General features: G+C 41.0%; 1 protein-coding gene across 4 annotated transcripts in view; it reads right to left on the bottom strand.

The window, feature by feature from the left end:
- Window positions 1-26,816, bottom strand: part of Znf385d (zinc finger protein 385D) — a 918,709-nt gene that overhangs the window by 307,888 nt on the left and 584,005 nt on the right. Inside the window, exon 1 of one of the 4 annotated variants that reach the window (XM_005080974.4) lies at window positions 13,425-14,025. The exons of 1 other annotated variant lie outside the window; for it this stretch is intronic. In XM_005080974.4, coding sequence (XP_005081031.1) covers window positions 13,425-13,446 — 22 coding nt within the window. In that variant the 5' untranslated portion in view covers window positions 13,447-14,025. Of the gene's footprint in view, window positions 1-12,552; window positions 12,992-13,424; window positions 14,026-26,816 lie in introns of those variants that run through there. 2 more of the 4 variants (XM_040747651.1, XM_013121163.3) reach the window with 2 other exon arrangements.

Raw genomic sequence — 26,816 nt, 5'->3', positions numbered from 1 at the left:
CTCAGTTCTAAAAAAGTTTCTAAAAAATAAAAACATCACGTAAAAAATGTAACCAAACGCAAAGTCTGTGAAACACATTCAATAGCTGCAATGGAAGCCGAGGAGTTTTACATTAAGTTTTACATTTGCAAGTTTAACATATTTTAAGGTTTTAAGTATTAGTAGAAGTATTTCCAAAGCCAAATACAGATATTTAAAAGTGGTTTGGCCTCTATTGTCTTTTCTAGTAAATGGAGATGCTGGCTTGTTTTGTCCAAAGCACTTTCAAAATAACATCAGCTGTTGCTATAGTAAATGAAGCTAAGAAAAGACAAAACTCTACTGCGCTCACTTTGTAAAGTGGACATCAGTGAAAGCATGCTTCTGCCAGGTCCTGCAGCAGTCCCATTTGCACTTGGGAAACAGAGTAGCCTTGCTTTGCTGCTTATTATTCTCCAGGCTAACACACCCTTCAGTACTGGCTCAACCCCAAATCCCCACAATGGAGTGTTTTGCTGCTTGGAGATGCCCACATCCAATCATAACAGAAAAACAAGGGAACATCTCTTATAGTTCTCACATATCTGCAGACATAAGACTCAATAAATAGATGGCATTAGACAGTTGGCGTTCCTGGGAAAAAGCTGGCAAAGCTAGCCATTGTCACTCAACACCAGTAAAATGATCAAAAAAAAAAAGGGTAGCCATAGGTCCCTATTGAGAAACGACATGTCTCTCTGTGTGTGGGGAGTACTCACAGCTCACTTCACACCCCAACATCATTAAGAATCAAGTGTCCAGTGACAGACTTGGTGCTGGGAAGGCATGGGTTAAAACACCTTTTCCCTTTCTCTGGTTCTCCTTAGTGGAAACTGTGTTGGAGGCGCTGCCTTGTCTGGCTGCCTTTTGTTTTAAAGATATCGATTGTTAACACAATGACTGGGCAGGAGATGGAAGGCACCATCATTAGCTGCAGCCACCTCATCAGTTGTTACAGAGCTCAGAGAGACACTAATGGATAAACAAGGTCGACAGGAGTGCCATCGGCCAGTTCACAATGTCCCAAGGTGGCAAAGCTTTAGCCAAGCCTTTCTGTCCCTCCATGGCAAACACATTAGTATTGATGCTTGGGGTCTACAAAATGTACCCTCGACCAAGAACTGCATCACACTACCTTGCACATTGTAGTGTCATCCGTAGATCAGTAAAAGTAGCCTGGTCGGTACACAGATGATGTGGCAAAGAAGACTGGTGGCTGCCTGCCTTGCTTTACAGAGTTCCCAGTACTGAGGAGTAGTGCTGAGTAAGGTCTATGAGTAAGGGGCCCTGGTCACTGCCAACACTTAGTGACTGTCTACATCATGATAGTGATGTTTTAATGTTTTCCATATGCTGTTTAATTTAATCCGTATGATTGCTTTACAGAGAATTTCTTTTTTAAGTAATATTATTATTTATTTTTGAAAATAAATTTATGCATCGTGTTTTGATTATACTGGTCTACCACTACTTCCCTTTAGTGTTTCCTAGAGTCTTCCATCCTAAAACCCTCAAAACTCTATGCGCTATTAATTACCCTCTCCCAGTGCAATTGTTGCTTTCCATGGGTGTGCAATGATGTACTAAGTCATGGACAATCTACCAGAAGCTACATCCCCAAAGGAGAATGACTCTTCCTTCCTTGGCTCCATCCAGTGTACCTACTACCTGGGGCGTGGCCTTGAGAGACTCTCTCCCCCATTAAGATTGGCAATTTGACTGCCTTGATCATGTGCATGCAACTACTGATTCTGTGAGTCGATGTTTGTAACAGCCATGTCATGTCCAGAAGTCTGCATTTTACAGCTCTCTTCCCCATCGGCCAGCTTGTGCATTCTTCCTGCACACTCTTCCTTAATGTCCTCTGAGTCTAGCTGCCCAGGAACACAGAGAAGAGACTGACCGACTTGCCTCACTTTTCTCTGCTCTTCAGCAATAAAGTTCAGGTAAAAAACTCTGTTTACCAGAAAAGTTCAGGTAAAAACTCTGTTTGCCGGTCGATTGATCCCCATACACCTAAGATGTTTACAATTTTCACAGCAAAAGTTTCAAGGTCCAGGATCCCAAAATCTCAAGTCAAACGCATAGCTAGTTGTCTTGCTTTCGTTTCTGCTACTCTGATAAAGCACTGTGACTAAAAGTAACATAAGAGATCCAGGAGTTTATTTCAACTTAATAGTCTAAGTAACAACAGCTTGTTATTGTCAAAGAAGTCAAGGCAAGAACTTTAATTGTCTGGTCATATGACATTATTTAGAGCAGAGTGAAATAAATGCATACGTGTTTCCTTGCTTTCTTGCTTGTGCTCAGCCGCATTTAATTTTTCCTCTCATATACTTCAGAACTTCTGCCTGGGAATGATGTTAGCCCACAGTGGGTTAGGTTTTTCTGCACTGATTAACTTGATTACAAATCCTCCTCCAGACACACCCACAGGCCACCTGACTATAGACAGTCCCTGATTGAGATTCTCTTCCCAAGTGACTCGCAATGATGACAAATTGATGATTAAAGTTCATAGTCAGAGTTGTTAACTCTGTGAACCCAACATAAACCACTTATCTAACTTAGGGTTTCTGTTGCTGTAACAAGACACCATGACCAGGAAAATTCTTATTAAGGAAAACATTTAACTGAAGCTAGTTTGCAGTTCAGAGCATTAGTTCATCATTAGTATCATGGCGGGACATGGTGGCTTGCAGGCAGACAAGGTGCTGCAGAAAGATCTGAGAGTTCTACATCTTGATTCATAGGCAGCAGAAGCAATCTGTGTCCACACTGGGCACAGCTTGAGCATAGGAGACCTCAAAGGTCACCCCACAGGGACATAGGGACATAGCTCCTCCAACAAGGCCACATATACTCCAACAAAGCCACACTCCTAATAGTACCACTCCCTATGGGGCTGTGAACTCAAACTGACCTGGGTTGGGTTCCTGACCCTGCCAGCTGCTGCCTGGGGAATCTGCTACAAACTGGAAACCCAGGAGGCTCTTTACTAGAGGGCTAAAATTACCCATCTGAGATAATCATTTCTGCTGAATCAACTGAAGGCTTTTATGAGAAAGGGCAGGTGGTTGGATCTGTAACCATAGAGTGGGGATTTTATTAGACTGTGATGTTGTTCTGCTGTTAGTATCATTTCTAAACCACCTGATGGAGTCTTGCATGTATCCAGAATTTATGTCCCCCGACCTTCTCGGAAAGGATGGTGGCTATGTGCCAATGGCATATTTGCCTGCATCCCCAACACTGAGCACCATTGAGTTCCTGTTAAATTCCTCTTCCCTGAGAACCTGTTTGCAGGGTCAATCACCTGTCAGTTCCAGGGAGCTTCATTAAGGAAGGCCAAAATCTTCTTAAGGATGCAAATGCCCCGAGGGACACCCACACTTTGATATGGTCACTAAACTGTCTTTCTCAGTTGGGGACTTGAAAAGAAGGAGAACTCTTGCCACCATGCAAAAATGTTCACCTAAAGATCAGTATTTAGGACCACAGATAACTTGTTTTATAAAGAAAAATAATAATTGTAAAGCAACCTTATTTCTGGTACACATTTTATCTGATAAATTTTCCTTAGGACTAAATTCTAAGATGCCCTATAGACTTCGATGTTACAGCTTATCCTTCCTTGGGGCAGCTAATTAAAGCACCTGGTGGGAATTATTGCCTTCCATATTATCCGCAGCAAGGGAACTCCTTTTCAGCAATTAAAAGAGCATCGCCTGAAAACAAAAAAGCTAAGATCAAGATGGAAGCTGTCAGAGTTTTCAAAGTAGGCCTTTTCAGGGTGGTAGCAATAATTTCATCCTCCAGCTAGACAAAGACCCAACATAGCAGGGGTAAGGTAGACATGATGTCTCTTGCTGACCTGAGAAGCTACTGGCAATGTGATAGCTTCCAGGAGAGGAAGAGTTGATTTCCTTTAATGATGTGATCACTGGTATGTTTAACACACACCACAGCAGGCCACATTCCCAGGACAAGGTGGGCAATACAAACTGAACTCAATGAGGAAGAAGAAAGAAAGGAAGAAGGAAAGAAAGGAAGGAAGAAAGGAAAAATCTCAGAGTTGGTGGGAAAGAATAGAAGGATAGAGAGGATGACACAGGAAAAGTAGAGAGAGGGATAAGCATGTTCAAAATATATTATATAAAATTATCTGCAAAAATAATAAAATTGCATTTTAAAAGTGAATGAATTTTTCTTTTATGCCTATGAATAATATGCCCAGAGAAGTATAAATCCTAACAACACATAAAACTACATTAATCAGTTAAATAAGCGTCATATTCCTTCTCTTTTCTCAAGCAATTATTAACAAACTCCCTGAGCTTTCAATGTATCTAAATCCATCATTGTCCTGACAAGGAAGGAATACAGGGCTATATCCCATGGGATATCAGGTGCCCCTCCTTGCTGGCCTTCCTCCTTCTGCAGTGTCTGTTGGGTCTGTTGGTTATGGAGTAATGAGAAAAGACAGGATACCTGGCCTCTAAGATACCCTTAAACTCACTCATACGACAAAGGACTGTTTGATTAAGTAGCCAGAAGTAATCAAATGTCTACTTCCAGGTACTGAGAACTCTGTGCTGAAGTTTCTAAACTGCTAGTTAGAATAAAGATCCAGGTTACATTCCTCACACCCTTGTTTACTTTGAGTTTTATTTCCAGATTTCTCATGAACATTACAAGGCCCATTCATTCAGTATTTTGCAGATTATAAAGCCTATGTTCAAATACCATAGAACTAACCACTAGATAGACTCTAATCAATTATAAAAAAGGAAATGGTGATGCAGAGAAAGACTGCAGATATTTATATGAGACACACTGTTGGAAAATAAGAAGGGAAATATTTGAACCAGCAGGCATTGGTTCCAGTTCTTTAACTGTACATCAGCATTTGCTTCTTACTTTCTCTCCAAACTCCGACTAATGCTTTTGAGTCGTCTTTGCAGAAACATGCTCCCATTCATATGCCACTTACATTCACTGTAAAACATCCTTGCAGGTCCTTGCCTCACAGCTAAAATCTGCATGTTGCATTTCCCAGTATGCCCTGCCATCTGGTCATTGGGAAGGTCCATCAATAAGGGGCCAAGGCAGTAACTGAAGAATGTAAGAAAGGAAGAAAGTTGGATATGCCTCTGTCACTCTCTGGGCTTAAAACAAGATTCCTTCATACTTTAACTTTTGCTTCTGCTGTGACTCTATTCCTGTGAGATGGCCCTGGGCTTTAGTCTTCACAACCATTCAGTCTTTCATTAATGCCTGTCAGTTGCTTCCTAATGGTCCTGTTTCAATCCCTACCATCCCACCACAGACAGCTTCATCAATGAAACATATTCTCATGAAAGTCCTTATACATTAAGGACTTACAATAATGCTATGTTGGGTTTAATCTCAATGATACAATACTTTTCTCAAATTTTATACATCTGCTTACTGTTTGTGTAAGTGTAAAAAATTAAGAAAAACCTAACTTAAACTTTTACTTCTGTATGCTTCCTGATGTCCAGTATTTTCATGTCTATTGCATATTTTAGTCATCAAAACATAACTGTAGAAAAATAATTTATTTTACAAAAAATATCCAAAGTGAAAGGACCTACTCAGAACACTGAGTCAACAGTTAGATTGTAGAGTAGACCATTGTCTCCTCTTTTGCAGTTCTATTGTGAAGACAAGAGGCCATCTTGGACATTCAGAAGACAAGATTGAGGCCATCTTGCACATTCCTGGTGGTGAGGTCTTTGTGAATATCAAAGACATCATAGCGTGAATGACTGGCAATACTTTGCAAACATAGGGTTAATGAGTGAAAGAACAGAAATACAAGTCACGAAGTTAATGTTAAAACATGTGGTTTTGCTCTACAACACATAAAGATAAGCTCTGTCTACAGTTGTCACACTTAGCTTAGGCTTCTGTGACAAAATGCCATAGCTTGGGTATCTTAAACAATGGATGCCCATTTGTCTGAGCTCTGGAGCCTGCATAGTTTAAGATCAAAGGGCTGATGTCATTCCAGTGTGTGGAAGGCTCTTTTGCTGGATTGGTGTCACAGCACAGGGCAGAGAGAGTAGGCACTGTTATACTCTTCTAGTTTACCCCATTACAGTGTCTCTATTCCCATGTCCTACTGCCACCATATTGAGATCAGGACTTCAACATATGAATTTGGGTGAGGCATAAATATCCATTTTTATTATACCAGCTCATACCTTGTAGGCAGTATTGATTTTCTATGATTAAATTTTTATATAAATGGCAAAGCAGAACAAATGAAATTATGAATTATACACATACCCCTACATGCAGTAGTGATTCTGTAGTAAAAGCACAGACACTTTTCCCATCTTAACCATTTCTTCATTTCTTGTTGTGTGAGAATATTTTTTCTAGGAATGCTATTTCAAATAACTTCTATTCACACAAATAATCCCGAAGTCCTATAGTCTGCTATAAAGAACATTGAGTATATTCTCTGAAGTTCTGAATTAAAAGTTTGAGCCTTGATATTAACTGGCAGTATGACCTTGAGAAAGAAGTGTCGGTCATTGAAGGATCAAGCTACCCTACAGAATAGGAATAATTGCATTTACCTGCCTCCTGAAATAGGTCATTTTGAGGATAAAGACAGCATGTTTTGAAAAGCAAATTGCTACACAAGTGTGAAAGATCATGTTTATTAAAGGACATTTACATTCATTACTGCATGCCACCAGTAACTTTCCTCCTTAGCAAAATGCTTGAATATACAAAAAAGTTGCAGATGAAGAAAATTCTGTGAAAATCATGCAAAAACTTGACAAAAATCTTTGCTTCTGTTTCTCCTATCTAAACAATAACTTCAGAACTGGTAACCTTCCTGGCACTCTGAGCTACTGGTTCACAGACTATTTTCTTGACCATACCACAGTAAGAAAATGTCTCTGCACGGAGGCTAAGAGCCACCACTGTGTCAGGTGACTTCATGGAGAATTCCAATCTGACCATCTTATATGGTGATTTATTTTCTCTTCAGAGACGTTTGTATATTGATCTTAATATTCTATAGCATTCTTTCTCTTTTATTCCTACTTCAGAGTCTTAAGACAATGAAAACAGGACAAACAAAAAGAATGTGTGATTCTACTGTATTTAATTTATGGCCAAAAATGTAAGGATTATCCTTCACATATGTGGGAAAAATAAAAAGCACAATACAACAAACAGCAATTAACTAGAAAAATGTCATGAATCTGTGAGAGTATCAGTGATGGAGAGGGGCATGGAATGGATCAGAGGGAAAAAAGGGAAGAGTGTAAATGACAGAATCATACTATATACTAAGAACCCTCAAAAGGGCATCATAGATCTGAAGAGTTGACTCAGTGGTTGAATGCTTGCTACATTTGCAGGGAACCTGAGTTTGGTTTCTGCCACTCATGTCAAGTGACTTACAAGTTACTAGTTACTCCATCTTCAGAGGATCAGACACCTCTGGTCTCTTTAGATACCTGCATTCTCAGATCTCCCTTTATCCCTTCCCAAAATACACAAAAACTAAACTAAACTAAACTATAGAAATAAACAAAATAAATAATAGCACCTTACATTTTGGAAGCAACAGGACTGTTTCTTCTCAACACAAAATCCAAGTTTTCACATAAATGCTGTCACTGAGCTACGAGTTGCGGGGGTGGCCATCCTTTCTTTCCACCCTCAAGCACTTGCTCCATCCAGAACGAACATAGATATCTGAGTGTTCAACACTGAGCTCAGATTCAACAGTCTTCATCCATTAAAAACTCCCAACCTAGCAAATCGCCTGCATCCACTCAGCCTCCATCCCTTTGCAGGTACACAGTACATCCTCTGTGGTCAATTAGGGTATCTTGTGATGTTGCCGCTGTTCTGTTCCTAGGCAATGTTACATTTCTTCTTTCTCTGACCTTACCGAAACATAATACTGCAGGAGAGCCAAACAGAGGGAACTGAGAGATGGATCAGGAGAAGGGGTTTAAGGTGTCCTCTCCATTGCTCCAAATGCACTGGAGACTTTACACAGAGGAGTTTTCATGGCAATGTTTTCCATGTTAAATGCTGTGCCAAGCTGAAGTTCACATACAATGAAGGCTGGCTGACTTCCAGCTGCCTAATAACAATTTGAATGCTGTGACAGAGAGAAACGTCTTCCTATTTCCAACCCTAGCAATTTGCTTCAAACATGATCTCAGCCACTTTAAGTTTTGAAATTTCTGGCCACCTCTTAGGCTGCATTTTCTCTTAATGCCACCAATCGTTTGTGAAATTCTGCTGCAAAACTAATCTCTGGGGGAAATAATACATAATGGTTTCCTTACAGTCAGACAGACAGACAGATAGAAAAGGACTGTGACTTTTGCTCTTTTATGCCATTTTTTCACAGTGTACCACAAATAGGAACATCACCTTCTCAAGGTCAAGAAGAAATGAATTTTTGCTTATACAAGCATCTTGGCTTCTTAAGAAGGAGAATCCTTGACAATTATCTTCATGATTTGATTTTTAATACCTAGAATAACTGCTCAAGTTAAAAAGCAGCTAAGCTAAAAAAATGTATGTTCAATCTACCATATTAATCAGCAATTAAGTGTAATCATTCAAATGATGCAAAAAGACTCAGGAATATACAAAAGCTGTGGATAAAGAAACATATTGGGCTACCTACATAAAAAGACGTGTGTGTGTGTGTGTGTGTGTACACACACCTTGTATTATAATGGGAGATCTCAGTCAAAAGCAGCTGCAGCCCCTTCTTCTGAAAAGGAAATCACAAACCACTAATTTAAATTTTCCATTTGTTTTTTCAGAACAATTTGCCACCCACAAAAGGGTAACTTTGTAAGTCTTCATTATCTCATGAATTTTGGGACTTATCCCTTAAATAAACTCATCTCATTTCCATATAATTATAGCAACTAAGAAGGGCCTTGAAGGAAGAGAAAAAGGCAGGGGAAAGCGGCACAAGATGTAAGGATGGGCTGAAGAATCTGTGTTACTGTTACAATGACCATAGTTGGCTTTTTAAAATGAGAACATCGAGTGAATTCAGAGGAAAATCAACTTTAGGTAGAGTGTGTTTGAAGGTCCCTTTGGTTCAGGTTCCTTTCCAGGACTCTTCCTGACAACATGGTTTTTTTTTCTCAGTCTCTGTTGCTGGTTGCTATTGTTGCATGGTGTGTCATTGTGACCCATTTGTAATGAGACACAATGGCATGAACTCATCATTTGAAGAGAGAAACTTGGATGTACCACTTCCCAAACTTTTCTCTGTCCTTATATTCAGGGGATAGAGAAATACCTCCCGAGGGAATGGAAAGATGCTCCCAAACCTCGTTTCTCATAATGGATGGTTACTGCAAATGAAAAGGAGTTAGGTGTTCAGAAAAAGAGGGAAATTTCTGTCTGCTGCCTACTGTTTTATTCTCATCTCTACCTTGCTGCAAAACAGTGTTTGCAACACTCTGTCTCAGAGGTGAAATGTCATAGTTAAACCGCTGCCCACGGTGCAAACATTGGGGTGAGCTGTTCTAAATATCTGAGGGAAAACTGCCTTTTGAAGGCTAAACATGTGCATCAATTAGAAGGATGGGATAAGGATCTTCTTTAGACATTTTCCAACTGCTTGTGTTAAAAGCTTCCTCGATGAAGCATTTCTGCATATGACAGGCCTGTCATTAAGCATTTTCTTCCTTTCCTTAGTCATTTTGAAGGACACAATTAACATCAAGCTGAACTTGAACAGCTCAGTAACACTTTCTAAAATTTGCTTGCCCTTTTCTCTGGGTTTAATTATTATACTATTAATAGGAACATTTGCAGTGAGTGCTAACATTCGTCTCTCAGTTCTGCCTATTTGTTCAGGTGTATCATTTTCTTTTTTAGGAGTATTATCAAGGTGTAATGCCCAAACACTTTTAGATGGCCCGATTGCCATAGCCTCCATTTGGGCGACTCAGGTCTGGAAGCACTGATTTGGGGCCATGCAAAAAACAATCCTGGGTACAATTGCTCTCTTGACATCTAAGGACAGGGCATGGCAGCTTTGTGGCCAACTTAGGTCAGTGTGTATGGTCAGCATGCCCACCGTCAATGATGGCTGACCCTCCAGAAAGAAAGAAACATTTGGGGTGGCAAAGAGATATGACTCAGACATATGGTGCCCGGAGCTAGAGACAGTGACTTACTATAACCTTCTGCTGGGCTCTGGGCGACTGCGGTGGTGCATTCAAGCAAGCAATCTGCCCTTCATAGCAGCACACTCCCCAGCCCCACTGTGACCTGGCAGCCCTGCCTCTTGTACTGACAACCACCCACAGCCTCTCTTCCTGAGTCTGGGGAGAAGTCTCCGAGGTGCCTGGCTTTCAGTACTGAATAAATTATTAATGGCTATTAATCCATGGCACATGCAATTTTTAACTTTGTAAAATCTTTATGGGGGCAGAAAGGTTAATTTCATAGTCTTTGCTCTTTTCCTTTTTCAGTGCTTTCCACTGACGGAGTTACTGGGATTTTCCCTTTTTCTCCTTTGTGAACCACACATTTAACTGCAAGCAATGCATGTAAAATCGATAGAGTGACAGGAGCACCCACAGCGACCTAACAGTAAACTGAAATCACTAAATAAGAAGAGCACACAATTACAGAAATCCCCACAGCAAAATCTCAATAGGACATGAAAGTGGGGTCCAAGTCATTAAAAGGGTCCAGCAGTTCTATAGATGTGAGAGAACACATTCAGATAGGATCTAATGGTTAGAGTTGGAAATCTGGAGGCAGAGGTAGGCAGATCTCTAAGTTCAAGGCCAACTTGGTCTATAGAGCAAGTTCCAGGACACAGACACCCTGTTTCAAAAAACCAAAGGGGTGGCAGGAGAATTGGAAATCAAACACAGCTCACCCATTTGTATAAACATACAACTCACTCTAACTGACCTTTCACAGGTCCAGTTCCTTAGTGCCCCAAGGGGACAAAACTTTAAGCAGGTAGACCCAGCCACCCTCATCAGGAAAGGAGTCTTCAGCTGCATTTGAAGTGGGACAACATCTTGCAACAATAGGGTGTGAGAAGAGAATAACCCGCTTGTCTTCCAATTCACCTCTTCACATAGCATTGCCATGCTCTTCGTCACTCCTACTGTGTACACAAATAAAAGACTATCACACTGCTACAAATCACCAGAAAATCCCAAGCATGAAGGGTTCCTTTTGCCTCTTCAAAAATGAAGGAAGTAATGAAACATCAATAAATTTGCAAGTAAAAGTACTCTTTAAAAAAACTACCTAAAATAGAAATATTTCAGGCTTATGCACACATAAACATATACACACGTGCAGGTGTACTCCCACACATGAGCATGCTTCGGCATTGGAGGATGCCCAGGTTATTCTGTTTGTTTGTTTATCAATTTACTAGCTCTAGCCCCAATGCCAGGTGACTTTCTTAGATGCGGCTTGGCTCCACGGGTTCTGGATGTCTAGCAGCTTCAGTGAGGGACTGCCAAAGCCCAACCTTCTTAATATACACACATTACTTCCTACAAGAATGGAAAACATTTCTCACACTGGAATAATGCTGAGGATGACGGTGAAGCAGACCTGGGCTCACACCCCTGAGGGCAACTGTAGCCTTAGCATGGGGACTTGCAGCTGAAGTAACTGGGACATCACATTTCAATTCATACTATTAAAAGCTTACATTATACAAGGAAACTAATTGCCTGCAGAACTGCCCACTTTGCAAAGCAACTAGGTTAACACACAGTTAACAACCTGAGCTGGCTCTGTGAGCATCCCTTCAGTCACCCACAGCTCAGATCAGCAAGGTGTGGGCAGCCTCTGACCCCGACTTTGAGACTTTTCCTATTTCTCCGATTAGTCGTCCCTCAAAATCCCATCAGGCATTTTATAGTACTCCCAAACTAAACTTAAATAATAGTCTCTGCTATTCCTTAATCTCTTTTTAGAAGCTGAAATGTAATTGTATTCAAAAGACACATTATCTACAAGTTTCCCCATTTGTCAAAAATCACACACAAGATGAATCATGCTCCGTTCATTACTAATAAACAAGCGTGTCCCTTGCAGCGCTACCCACGGGAAAAGTGCTACTTAAGTCTGGATTCTGCTTGAATTGGACTGTGGAATAAGGATCCTTTCTTTCCAATCAACTCTGATTATTTTAAGATTTCTTTTGTAATGTCACACAAATTATAGGGAAATCAAAGCTACTGTCAAGACAGCAAGAGGCATTAAGCTTTTGCAACTCGGGATGCTTCCACACTTTCTCGAATCTTTTAAAAGGCTCCGAAAAATCAGACAAAGCAAATAGCACACAGGGAAATACATGCCCACCAAACTAATAGCTCCCCATCCACACACATTTAAATATAACTTGATGGAAGATTGCTGATTTCATATTTAAAGCAAACCCCCAAATCACCCATTGAGTCTGCAGTGTACAATAGCACCCCCAGCCCCTCTCCAGTTGCTCCCACAAACCTTTTAACATCAGATAGATGCTGTTAAATGATGACACCAGCTGGGACTTACAGAAGGAAAGCATAACGCCTGGGAGGAGGAAAGGCTCCTCTGTCTTACTCCTTGGTTTCTTCCTCAGAAGTGAAGGGCTCTGCCTCCTCTCAGATGTAAGCTGCGGCGTTGCAGTGCAAAGGTACATACAACTCAGCTCCCAGCCTGCTCACAGTGCTCAGCCCAGAGCCCACATCTGAGCCTCCACATGCTTTCTGCAAATGCATGCAGCTCAGCTGAAAACCTTGGGGAGCATTCCACCGCAGCCCCAAACTAAACCGCACACATATTTAACAGCCCCGTGACCTCGGAAGGTTTAAAGAAATAAGCATTTGTTGCTAGTCTCTTCTAGCCTGAAGGAGCACCAGGCTGGGAAGGACTGCTCGCTGGTCAATGAATGTTTTTCCTTTCCTGCCTCTCAACTAGGGAAAATCCCAATGCTTGAGGCGTACGTTCATGTTGACTAAGCTCGCAGGGCATCAGCCGTGTGGGAACTTTGTCTCACATTCCATTAAGTTAGCCCACCACTTCCCACGCTGCACCACGTCTCATACACCCAGCTAAATCAGCCAACTTCGTGGCCCCAAGTCAAAGCAAAAGTTTATCCACCCCACCCTCACCTCTTCTTTTCCAGCATACATCCGTGCACAGTTGATTACCAACCCCAAAGGGGGCACAAAGGAAGCTTTTAAAGCCGCTGTAGCGGGTCCGCCAGTTGCCCACTGAAGGTAGGTTTCGAGCAATATATTCTAGCAGCTTAAATATTTTTAAAAATCGTTTACTTACAGGATGGAGAACTGCCAGGCACCCCCCAGAATTGCATCATCAAAGAGAACACTCACCAAAATACATTATTTTTCTCATTAATCAACCAGCTGGAAGCCCACCGTGGCGTCTTCAGCCTCCGCTCGCACCCTGGGCTGGAACGCCGAGCAGAGCCGTGGCATGCTATGGTCACTGTCGATGTTTCCAGCGTGGCGAGCAGCAGCGTGGAGCGTGCCTCCTCCCGGGCGGGCTGGGCGAGCAGCGCGGGGCAGGCTCCTGCCTTCCAGGCTACGATTCCCCGCGGCTGGAGCGTGCGCTCCGGCCGCGCGCGCCACTGCCCATCCTTACTGTAACACGACTCCTCCTTGCGATGTCCTTGCCGCTCCCGTGACATCAGGACTTCCCGGGAGTACTACAAACACAACCCCCACCGTCACCCCACAGCATCCCAGCCGGGCTCTCAACCATCCCAGGAGGTGATCTGTTGATGGCCTGCTAGGACCAACCAAGGCTCTGGGAAGCTTGAACCAGTCCAGAGACCTGGGCGTGGGCGGAGTGAGGGGCACGGAGGCTGGTTTAAAGCGAAGGGTCTGGCGAGCATCCGGAGCCTTGCAGGGTAAATTCACCCCAGATGCTGGGTGGGAACCTGGCTCAGGCAAATTCTGCCATGATCGGGTAGTTAGACACACTTTTATCTCGCCCCTCCTGAGAGTGCTGTCCCTCTCATCAAAATTAAGCTTGAGTGGATGTTGAGAAAGCATGCTTTGGGTTCTCAGCTTGAGGGGGAATGCAAGTCTGCTTACTGAGGGAGTATCATCCCATCACAGAAAATCTAATGATGAGTGATTTTTTATATCTTCTTTGCTGGTTTAGGTAGAAATATGTTATAAAAGTCCCCTCCTACTGTGGCACACCGATTGTGCCCCTGTCTTAGCAGATAACGGACAGAACATTGGGGGTGGAAATGATCTTTGACCTCCAAAGGGAGAGAAGTTATGATGAAAACCCGATCACGATTGGGTCATAATTTAAGCCTCATCACCAATATTGAATCCACACACTAAATTTGAGATGAACAGCTAAGAAAGGCACAGCCTGACAACATCTCTGTCTCCTCCAAGGGTGGAATGAATTGCAGTGTTTATTGTACACAGAAAAGAATGTTAGAAAGAAATCCCTCAAAGCTGGGTGATTAATGCACAAATGCTCACGGTGAGAAACAAAACCACTAGCAAGCTCTCTTTTCCCACTGAGGGACCTCGTTTATCCACTGGAGTCTTTGACTTGAAAACGTCTGTAAAAGCTATGGAACGGAAGCAGTAGAGATTAAAAAAATAATAATGCAGCCTCTGGAGCATTTGTGTGTGTGTGTGTGTGTGTCTGTGAGAGAGAGAGAGAGAAAGAGAGAGAGAGAGAGAGGGAGAGAGAGAGAGAGAGATCTGAGCTTTTCTAAACCATATTAGCAAAGAACCCCATAGTCTAATGTTAAAAGATTCAACGATGTTTCCTTTCATAATTCTGCATCTGGCAATTATTCTGCACATTGAACCTAGGGGGCAGAGGGCCTCATAGCGACATCACATCTTTCTATGCAGTCTCATACAAGCTTAACCTTTGTTTCCCCTCCCGGAGAGGAGAGGAGTGCTTTCACTTCAGAGTGTAAAGAACTGGGTAAACAGGCAATCATAATGAATCAGATCCATGGAGTTGCTTAAAGAAATCTAGTCTTCCTCCCCCCTTTCTGCTCCTCCCTTCCCCCTCCCCATTCTTTGTGCAGTTTGTTGTTTGAGATAAGGTATTGCTCTGTAGCCTGGGATGGCCTTGAACTTGTGCTGTCCCATGTAGCATTCAGAGTTCTGGGATCACACACAGGTGAATAGCACACTGCCCAGCTAGTCCTGCTCCTGTAGAAATAGCACTCACTTAAACGCCTTGGAAAGGGAAAGCTTAAGTATCAAATTTACAATGTCACAACTCTTTGTGATTAAAAATAAAAACGATTTGGCAGGCCAACACAGAGGACAGATGGAAAGTATCCAAAGTGCAGTGAATGGCCACCCCTTCCAGAGGCTGGAGATCCACCTGCAACGGAGCTTCTTCAAGCTACTCGTCAGCTGCCTCACCTCCTTCTCAGGCTAGAGGGCGCTGTAGTTTAATGTTAGAGGTTTTGGTCCTCTTGAGCTCCTGTAGTTGGAAAACTCATCTAGAGTTGAGTTTAAAGAAAGATTGACAGTACCAAAGGACTGCCTTCCACCATTAATGACACACTTGCATTTGTCTGGCATTTTACAGTTATTTGCACACATAACATTTTTATTAGTGACATATGAAGTTTAAATATTTTCCAGTTAAAGGACTACTGGCTTCCTATTTGTTTATGGGATTTGTGTAGTATTCCCCAACAGGTTTCCATATATAAACATATCTGTTATTTGTACTGGTACTAGTATGGTCTTCCCAATGACTATGCAACTGGATGTTACAAAAGCAAATACAACCAAATGACCATGAATTTACAGGTTTGGAGTGTTTTAGGTGACAGAATATGCCAGCATCTGTTGCTTACAGGGGATTATATGCCAAAAAGCAGAGGTAGCCACTGGAATGTTACAGTGTCCTGAGAGCACCCCAGTGCCTATGCTGCTGTGCAGTCCTGCCCAGGGAAGTAAAGAGGGTTGTTTTCTCTTTTCTCTATTTACAGGTGCCTTCTCCCTCTTCTTTTGTCATGATTACCTGGAATATCAAGGCCTGGGACACAAATTTAGCTGTATAAAAGAGTTGCGTTTTAACATTCAAATTTTTCTATTCTGCTTAAAATTACATTGTTTATACATACTGCATCTACCCAAGAAAAATGTAACCTATTTTCTTTGACTAACATCTGCTTGCTTTTAATTTCACTTTCTGTTGCTATGAGCACAACTTTCATACAGGTCACACAGGGCTCATGGTGGTCACAGTATTCTTCCCGTGGTGCCTGCGTTAGTCATGTGATGTAACCTCCCAGCTTACTCATCCTGATTTGAATAACATCTTTCCTCTTTTTAAAGGCTGAGTGTCATGTATATACTTTTTTCCTGATTTTTGTATACCTAGATCGCTATGGCTATTGTGATTAACAGTATAACCAGTAGTCAGCACAAATATTTCCTCAACATACTATTTTAAGAGATTTATTTATTCACATTTTATGTGTACATGTTTTACCTGTATGTATGTCTGTATGCCATGTGTGTTTAGTGTCCAAGGAGGCAAGAAGATGGCATCAGGTCCCCTTGGAATAGGAGTTATCTGACTATGGTGCTAGGAAATGAAGCCAGGTCTTCTGCAAGAGAAGCAAACGATCTTACCTGCTGACCCATCCATCCCTCCACCCAACGTCAACCTATAATATATTTAAAAATGGTTTTATTCAAGTCATAAGTAGAAGTGTGTGTTTGTGTGAATGTATGGCTAGTGTGTGTGGGTGCCCATGGAGTTTAGAGACTTCAGATCTCCTGGAGCTGGAATTACAGAAGGTTGTGAGCACCCTAATAGGGTTCTGTGAATTGAGCTCAGGTCCTCTGGAAGAGTAATAATATTATTAACCACTGAGCAATCATTCAGCCCAACATACTGGTTTTATTTTAAAGTGAGAATATCCAAATGAATCCCGAGTTGGCATTGGCTCCTCTTGAACTGCAATATGTCAGCTGTGCTTGAGATACTTCCTGGTGTCTTCCTCCAGGGAAGGGATGATTCAGCTTAAATCTGTGAGGTTTGCTTGACCCTATCTGAGAGAAGCTCTCCTAACCTGGATCTGTCTGAGGGGAATCAGGTCAGCTCTTCTGAGACTAACCAAATAGTAACGTATTGTTCCCTGTTAAAGGGTGACCACAAAAGAGTAGCATATCTTAGATGGAAACTCTGTATGGGGGGGGGATTTTCTTTTTGTTCCCTAGTGGAGATGGCTCCCAGACTTAATTCCTTACTTCCTTCAAATCTGCATCACAGCATCACAGTTTCACCTGGCATTCCCTCCCCACTTGACCTACTTACAAACTTCATTCCTCTTTTGGCTTTTCCTAAAGTATCTCTCTTCTTTTTCTCCATAGCAATTATCGCCTGAGACACTAATGTAGACATCTGTTCATTTTGACTTCTCCTCACTGGAATAGACTCTCCATTAGGCCAGAGATTTTCATCAGTCCAGTATTCCTTCCCATTCCCTAGAGTACCTGCCACTTCACTTGTGGGGAATGAATGGCTGAGCACACTAAGTACAGCTGTACTGCATGTAAAACCTCAGACTTTCCTATGTGCCTGCAGTCAGTTCTTTGGGATGATGGTGTTTTATGCAACGCATTTTCACAAATTTAATCTGTCCATGCTTAGCGGCAGCTGTTCTTAAACTCCACACAATACAGATGCCAGGTGGTACAGCAGACCACAGCTTGCAAGCTTGTTTGCCCTTTCAAATTCTTATAGCCACATGCAGCCATAATGTAGCAATGAGATAGCCTAGCCCGGTGATGCTTCCTGTTACCTTTCTCTGACCTTTGTTCTAACTTGCTCTTATCTCTTTTCCTCATTGATAATAAAATCTCATCCAATGTTGCTGACTCTAGGGTTGCCAATGGACAGTCTCTGACAGAAGGTGCATTATTATCTGCTTAAAAATGTTACGATCTGGTTCTCCACTGCTAAGTCTGCTTCCTTCATCTATTTCATCTGTTCCGGCGGATAAGGCCTTTCCTGACTAGGGTCTTATTTAAGTCTCCATTCTAAGTGTGTTTCAATTCATGTCCTTCATTCCATCTTGCATTCCACCTTCATCCCTGCTCCAGCACTTGAACATTCAGTGGGAATTAACCTTGTCAGTCAAGCAAATGAAAGAGGAGGCTCCTTTATATCACCATGATCTAGCAAATTAGTCATCTAATGAATGGATTCTCTATTAATTCAATATTTTTAGTACACTGAATGTCTTCTTAATGCCTATTACATTCCAGACATTGTTCTGTGGGGTGGATAAAGAACACTGAATAAAAGTACAAAGGTAAAAAAAAAGTCATGTCTCACAAGAATTAGGAAAAACAACAAGGCCAGTATGATGGAGACAGATGGGTCACGTGGGCAAGAGTTGGAGTCAAATAGGTCACATGGACAAATAATAGGAAGCACCATCCCTAGGCAGGCGGTCCTGGGCTGCATGAAAATCCGATGAAGCCAATCAGCATTTCTGCTTCCACCTCCTGCCTACATGTCCTGCCTTGGCTTCCACTGATGATGACAGCTATAATGTGAACAAGATGATAAAATAATCCCTTTGCTCCCTAAATTACTATTAGATAGTGTTTATTACACCAACAGAAAGCCAACTAACACAGGTGGTGTGTAGTGAAGCAATTGTTTGACACACTTGAGTTCACTGTGGCTGATATGTGTGGAGGACGAAAGGAATTAGAGCAGATGAAAGATGAGCACTTAGGAAGTCTATGAAGCAACTGAGAAAGGGATGGTGACCTGGCCCAGGGTAAGATTAGTGGAATGGTGTAATGCGGCCGTATTCTATGCAGACATCAAACTGGTTTATAAGGATTTCCCAATGAATTATTGGGCAACCAAGCTAAGAGAAAATAGAAATGACACAATATTAAAATGGAGAAGATAAAAAAACTGGAAAGACGACATACAAATGAGATTCAAGACACTTGGGTAGATAATTGGAGGTAGCCTGTGGGGTGCTAATGTGTCTGAGATCCTTACACTGTTAGGGGGATCATAGTCCAGAGCACTTTGGCTGCGCGGGTCCTGAGTTCTGAAGGGAAGTTTAGCCTTTGTTTCTATTTGTAAGTCATTATTTTGTAGATGGCAATGAAGTTCAAGAGACTGGATCTTCAAAGGAAGATGGAGAAAAAGAAGAATGGCAGGGATGAACACTGGCACGTTTTAAGAAAACAAGGACATGTCTGTGGGTATTTGTGACTGAATATTTGGTATAAGCATAACAGCCTGCTGGATGAATATGTGTTGATATGAATGGCATGCGATGGGAGGCTGTTTATTTTAAGCCTGAATGTACCTCTAATAGTCCATCATCCAATGTCAAAACAGCTTGAAAAGTGTGGAAATAATTTGTGTATATGAGAACAATGGCTGAATTCCATTAATCTATGTAGTATTTTAATCAGAACTGTTTAGATTGTGTAGACAGTGTTACAAAATCATAAATCATTTTTATTCTCAGATTCTCTCTTGACACTCTTATGGAAATTAAATGCCTGGGGACTTTAATCTAAAAAATTAATCATCTATAAAAAAGATGTGCTAGAATTGTGATAAGAATGAAAATCCTATAAATAACATATTTCCCAATTATACCTCACTATATTTCCCTTTTATATGTGCACCTGTCTCTCCTGATAGTCAATTATTAGGGACTTCTCTATTTCTCATTATTAACATTGGGGTCCTCCTATAATTATTATTTTTGTGATATAAGAATGTTTCATTTATTCAAAACTTATTACCAAGGTCCAACTTGTTAAAGGCTATCCTAGATTTTGAAGGTTCATGAATGCACTCATACATAGCATCTTTGTACGCAGGAGTTCCCACATTTTAGTGCATCAAGTAGGACTTGGATACACCTCCACCTATTATTACACAGGGCAGAACCTAAAAACCTTCTTTAGCTCATTCTTTCCCTGGCCAAAATTTATTGCTGCTCTCCCCGTAGTATAGACACAGGGCAGAGACTTGTCTATCACACTTATACTATGTATCGAAAACATGGGAGCAATGCTGTGGATATGTCCGTTGAGGGAGTTTTCTGCGTGTATATTATGATTCCTCCAGGCCCTACTGAAAATATAATGTTAGAGAACACCTGAATGTTATGTAGATGATATGATTTTCCTCCTATCTATACATATGTATCTTGTGCCTGTGATAAACTTTTCTAGAATTAGGCAAATTGAGTTAATTGTTAATAGAAGGATTATGACAATATGCTTGCATTGGTCTGTGCTACCAGTAACAATATCATAGGTAATATGAGTTAAGAGAAAGGCCTAGGGATTTATTTCAGTGTCAAGGTATTTATTTGAATGAACATGCCCTGGGCTTAAGATTGGCAAAAAGAAAGTAGGAGGAGAAGGATGAAGAAAGATGGGAGGGGTGGAAGAAAGAAAGGAAGGAAGGAAAGAAAGAAAGAAAGAAAAGAAGAAAGAAAGAAAGAAAGAAAGGGAGGAAGGAAGAAATTGGTTTATTTGGCTGATGAAGATTGAGGCTCTAGGTTAAGGGGTTTCATATGATGAGGGTCTTCTGGTAGGCAGAGTCCTGAGATGGCAGAAAACTTTACATAGCATTAGAGTGTGTATGTGCTTGTGCATCTCTCTCTCTCTCTCTCTCTCTCTCTCTCTCTCTCTCTCTCTCTCTCTCTCTCTCTCTCTGTGTGTGTGTTTGTGTGTGCACAAATGCATGAACTCCTGTGCACAAGTCTTAGTTATGCTTTCTATTGCTATGAAGAGACACCATGACTATGGCAAATCTTATAAAGGTAAACATTTAATTGGGGTAATTTATAGTTCAGAGGTTTAGTCCATTATCATCATGGCAGACAGGACATGGCAGTGTTCAGAAGACATGATGATAGAGAAGGAGCTGAGATTTCTACATCTTGATCCACAGTCAGAGGAAGGGGTCTGTGTGCCATACTGGGTGTAGTTTGAGCATAGGAGACCGATGGGGAAGTCCTATGTATATGTCAATAAAGCACTGTTGGCCAATAGGGAAGCAAGATAGGTGGGATTAGGGAAAGAGAGGCAAAGTCAGATATGATGTGGCCGCCATAGGTGTAAGAGGTCCAGACCCTTTCTCCGGTAAGAGAAATACTTACATTAACAATTATTGGTTAGAGATAGCAATTGTTGAGAGATAGCCAGTAAGAAACCAAGCAAAAGGCCAACAGCTTAAATTAATATAGTGTTCTCTGTGTTATTTGGGGACTGCAACTGTGGCAGAGCCCAGGTGGCTGCCAGGGAAAAAACAAAAGTGGCAGGCAAGGAAGGCTGCACTCTACAGGAGACCTCAAAGCCCAACTCCACAGTGGCCCAGTTCCTCCAGCAAAGCCACACCTACTCTACCACACCTACTCCAACAAGGCTACACCTCCTAATAGTGCCACACACTATGACCAAGCATTCAAACTCATGAGACAATGGGGGCCATTGGTATTCAAACCACCACAGCAGGTTTTCTGATCTTTTGTCCTTTTATTACAAAGGATTCAATCATGGAACCTCTTGTCTAGTTCTAATTGTCTTCTAAAGACCCTGTTTGGATTATTTATACCTTGTGAGGAACTCAGGATAGAAATAAAATTTCAACATTTGTAAACTTGTACAGATAATCTAAACCGTAGCCAAATTGTAGTGATGCTGTAACAAAAGCCTGCACTCAAAACCCAGATCTAATCCAAAAACACTAACTATAAAAATATATAAATATAAAGCACAATGTCATAATGTGCACTTTGGGTGGTGGTAGTGGGTAGACATTATCAAGTAAAGTTTACAGGAGCACAAGCAAAGTGACACCACAACATTTGATCTGACAGCTAAGGCATATACTAAGTGATTGACAGGTGAGGAGCATATACAGTGTGAATATACTGGGCAAAAGATAATTCTTCTCTCAAAGCGGATAGAGAAGGATAGGACAAGCTTTCATCTCGCTGCACAGAATGACATGCACCTTAAAACTTGTAAGTTACTTCTTGTCTGAGTTACTGTGACAAAATAGCTGGGAGAAATGACTTAAGGAAGGAATCATTTTGGCTTATGATTTCAGGGTGTTTCAGTACATCACAGTGGGAAAGCATGGGGGTAGCAGGAAGAAGTCAGACTTGGTGGCAATAGCATGAGGCAGAGTATGTTAACTTCATCTTAGAGGGCCAGGGTGGTGGTTTGTATGAGCATGGCTCCCGTTGGTTTTTATATTAGAATGTTAGGTCTCCAGTTGATGGAACTATCTGAGAACAATTAACAGGTGTGACTTTGCTGGAGGATGTGTGTCACTCATGGTGGGCTTTGAAGTTTCAAAAGCCCATGCCCTTCCCAGTTAGCTTTCTCTCTCCACATCATGGTTGTGTGTAGGGTTGTGAGTTTACAGCTACTGCTTCAGTGCTGTGTCTGTCTGCCTGCTGCCATGTTTCCTGCCATAATGATAATGAACTTTACTATCCTCTAAAACCATGAGTCTGAAATTAAATGATTTCTTTTATAACTTGCCTTAGTCATGGTGTTTCACCATGCCAGTAGAAAAGCAGTAAAATAATCTAGAAACATGGAATGAGACCCAAAGCAGTGCTATGCTGTTACTCTGGAAGGTCAGCTCCCAGTGACCAATCTCTTCTAGGCATAGATGGGAATACAACTGTGAGTGACACTGAACAATCAAACCATAACAAGTAGGAGATGACTGTACATTCTTCGAGGAATGTCCCTTGCTCCTATTCCCTTTTGTCTGTCTAGGTACTTTAATAGTCAGTGACCCTACAATACTCAGAAATTCTGTTTGCTAAGACGTCTTACCAAGGCACATTAAAAAAAAATAAAAAGAAATACGGTGTATACTCTTTCTTTAACTTTAATTCAATATTCAACAGATTGTAATTCAGTGGCCAGTGCAATTATCAACAGTCCTCAGTAGGATGACAGTTCTTTGGAGTGGAGAAAAACAGATACACATGAGCTATTGGAGTGATTTAGCATTGCCCAGAGCATAGCAGAAATATATCCCCAGGGAATAGCATATTAAGTTAGTGATTTGAACATGCCAGGAACACCGGAAGTCATCTCTGATTTAGGAAGCAGAAACCCCTGCTTTTGAATGAGAAAACAGCCTGTAAGAAAAGCCTTCAAGTGCTTTTGCTATGGGATGGCAGATAAGAAGCCCTGGATCTGAGGAAAGGATAGCAAGGATTTTGAGAGTTCTTAGGAAAGAGACTTGAAATCTTGTGGGTTGAGTAAGTAGGGAGTCAAATTTGGGAACCAAATTGCAGAGACCAAAATAGAAAAATGAGGAAGGGAAGGACTGAGGGGAAGTTTGTAAACCTCATAGATGCTTTCACAGGGGACTTTTTTGTCTTTTTTTAATTTTTATTTTATTTATTTATTTTTAGGGACATGGTTTATCTTGGGATCCCTGGTTGTCCAGGAACTCTCTGTAGACCAGGACTGACCTCAAACTTACACAGATCTACCTGCCTTTGCCTCCCAAGTGCTGATATAAAAGGTGAGTGCTAATACAGCCTGATTCACAGGAGACTTCTTAGTCCTGGGTTTTTCTTTGTTGGTTGTTCTGATCCTCTTAAACTAAGAAGTGTTTTCTCCTGGAAGCTCTCAGTATAACATCTTGTGCACATCTCTTTCTCCTTTCCCGCCCTTAAATCCCCCAGCACATTCTGTTTATCTGTATTTAGTCTTTATGTGTTGAACTCTGGCCACTCTTCTTACCTGTGTAGTCACTGTACCCAAAAATAATAGCCACTGTGCCTTGAGATTGACATCCTGAAGACAGCTAGATTTTTTTCTGTCACTTACAGGAAATCAAATTATTGTAAACCTCATGACCACTGTCAAAATGTGTATGTCAGATAGTCCTTCCTAACAATTCACTGAACTTGAGAACGTTAGGTCACTTCTCTGCTCTTTTCTTCTGCCTTATGCTTTTTTTGTGCTAGAGCTTGAACCTAGAGTATCCTTTGTCTTAGGCAAGTGCTCTGCCCAAGGTTCCTAGTCCTTCCACTACTTTTAATTTGTTTTATTTTTAAGTTAATTTTTATGTAGTGTGTATGTGTGTGTTAGCATGTGTGCATGTGTGTGTGTGTGTGTGTGTGTGTGTGTATGTGTGTGTGTGTGTGTGTGTGTGTACAGGTATGCCATGGTGTGAATGGAGGTCAAAGAATAACATGTATGATTCAGTTCTCCCATCTCCTGGGAAGAAGGAGGGCCATGCCCTGACACAGATTGCTCTGAAGCAGAAGAAGCTGACAACAGATATTCTGCAAAGATTCTGCTGGCTTTAGGAGAGCAAGGGCTAGTAGAATTTTAAATAGAAGTTGTTTTTAAAGATCTTCAAGAAAATGAAAAGATGCAGAGGCCACAACAGATGTGACTGCTCCTTCTATGTGAAAGGGTTAGATTTTATTTGACATATAATGTAGTAAGTGCTTCCTGAATAAATACATGAATGAACTTGAACATTTCCCAAGGACAAGAACATATTAATATGTCTCTGAAGACATTTGATGACACAATAACATGAGTTAGTACATCTTGTGTAGCAGATTGACTGATATGCACTCCAGAGGATTCAAATTTTTCATAAAAATCAAATTCATTTAGGGCTTCTAGACAGTTATTTGAGAAACAGCTCTTTCCCATCCCCACAGCAAATGTGTATTCAAACAAAATGGAAGAAATAAGCAGTATTGTATTAAATTGCATTTGCCTTGAAAATGAAAGAAGTTCTCTCAAGATGAATTGTGTAACTCTGATGCTTGAGGTCACAGCCATTCTTCTTAAAACACGTAATGTGATAATAAGAACACTGAGGGAGTGGAGACAAAGCCCCTGCACACCGTGATGTCATAAGTATTCACAAAGTAATTGAAAGTATTTCTAGGTGTGTGTAATTTGGGGCCTCCAGTCAAGTACAGTATGAAAAAATGTGTTTAGTTCTCTGTGTCAATATGTCTAAGGTACATGAAATGAAAGTGCAACTGGAAAATAGAACATTACAGTTTTCCTGTTCTCTTGATTATATTTCAATCTCATTTTGACTTTGCTATTACATAAGAATAATTCTTTTATAGATGCAATGACCGGATGTGATTTTTACCCTTGATTCAAAAGTGTCACTTCAGAAAACCTACAGCATTTGTCACCATGAATACCACTTAACAGCAGTGGTACCCAAAGGGACTGTGCACAGTCACACTCAAATATTATGGGAAGAACTTAATTAATCTTGCTGTCACTTCCATGATGCTTTTCATTAGTTTCTCGGTGATGTGATCAACAAGACTTCTCTGAATTGGAAACGGCAACACATAGCCTCTTGGGGAAGCATTTTAGGTAAACACTCACCACTGTGGCAGGTAGACTTTTTGCAGACAGACTATTAACTGCTATTCTCAAGAAGGCGATCCCCACATTTCATGTTTATAATTATAAACCCCCCCAAAAACATTGTCATCTCCAATTGAGAAACTTCCTTAAACTCTGGATACTGATTACGTACATGAAGGTAAAGTTCCCACTCCATATTCGCTTTGGAATACTGATGTTTGGGTGTGGCACCAGCAACAGTACTGACTAAATACAGAATGCCCCATATAAGAAATCCTGGCATCTCAGAAGCACATAGATGGCAGGAAAGTTTAAGTGAAAGCAGAAGACAGGTCGTGACATCATAGTCAGCTCTCATTATCTGTGTTATTTTGAATTTTTCAAATATTGACCACAGTTTAATGTTCTAAAATGAAACTTAATCTGTTTTTACAAAACATATTAGCAGTTTGACTGTAGGAAGTTCCACCCGAAACTATAATATCATCATCAAGAAGTAAAGCTCAAGATTACTGATTATTTGACAGGTTGACAGAGACATACAGGCTCTGCAATGAGGCCCCTTTCTTTATGTGAAAGTCAGCTTCTCATAGAGTCACAACTCTTTCCCATTTCCTTGTGTTTATTTCCTTGTACAGCCCTCCCACTGCAAAATAGAACTGAATTTTACATCCACCAGGATAGTGTAGAATAACTGAAAAAGCTTCCAAAGGTAAAAACACCTTCAAAAACTCTTAGAAAAGTCATATGCCATGTTGTGAGGACAGTCAAGAAAACCTATGAAGAAGTGCATGGGAAAAGAACAGACCCTAACCAATTACCAACATTAATTAGACAGGCAAATAGATAGCCTTTTTATCCATATGCCTTTTAGTTTGTGTCAAGCTTCCATTACCTTCTGCCAGGCCCAACATTTCAAATCAAAATCAATAAGACTACATATTAACATGACAAAAACTTTAAATTTCTTGTTTCTAATTTAAATAAAAAAACAGGAAAAAACTTTAAATCATTTTGAAGCCATATAGGTTTAAAGTTATGTTTGAAATACCTCACCGCCTCTGATGTGTTCTATGGATACCTGCTATTTGACTCAGCCTTTACGGTTATTCTTCCTTGCTATTTAATTCTATTTTTACTTCTACATTTCTTCTATTGTTGCCAACCTCTGATTATTCATTCCATTCCTTTGTGCTTGACTTCATACTTGTCTGCTGCCTATGAGACCCTAACACACATTCTTTTCCTGTAGAACTTTTACCCCACATCCTATACCTATCAGCCATTCATCTTTGGGTGATGTGTTCATTGTCCTCTTCTATGAGATTTGCCTTTTTTGCCTAAATCATA

The sequence above is a fragment of the Mesocricetus auratus genome, unplaced genomic scaffold (genome assembly GCF_017639785.1).
Source record: "Mesocricetus auratus isolate SY011 unplaced genomic scaffold, BCM_Maur_2.0 Super-Scaffold_100006, whole genome shotgun sequence".
NCBI lineage: Eukaryota > Metazoa > Chordata > Mammalia > Rodentia > Cricetidae > Mesocricetus > Mesocricetus auratus.
The sequence above is the reverse complement of the archived record's forward strand: the minus strand, read 5'-3'. Positions and strand labels throughout refer to the sequence as shown.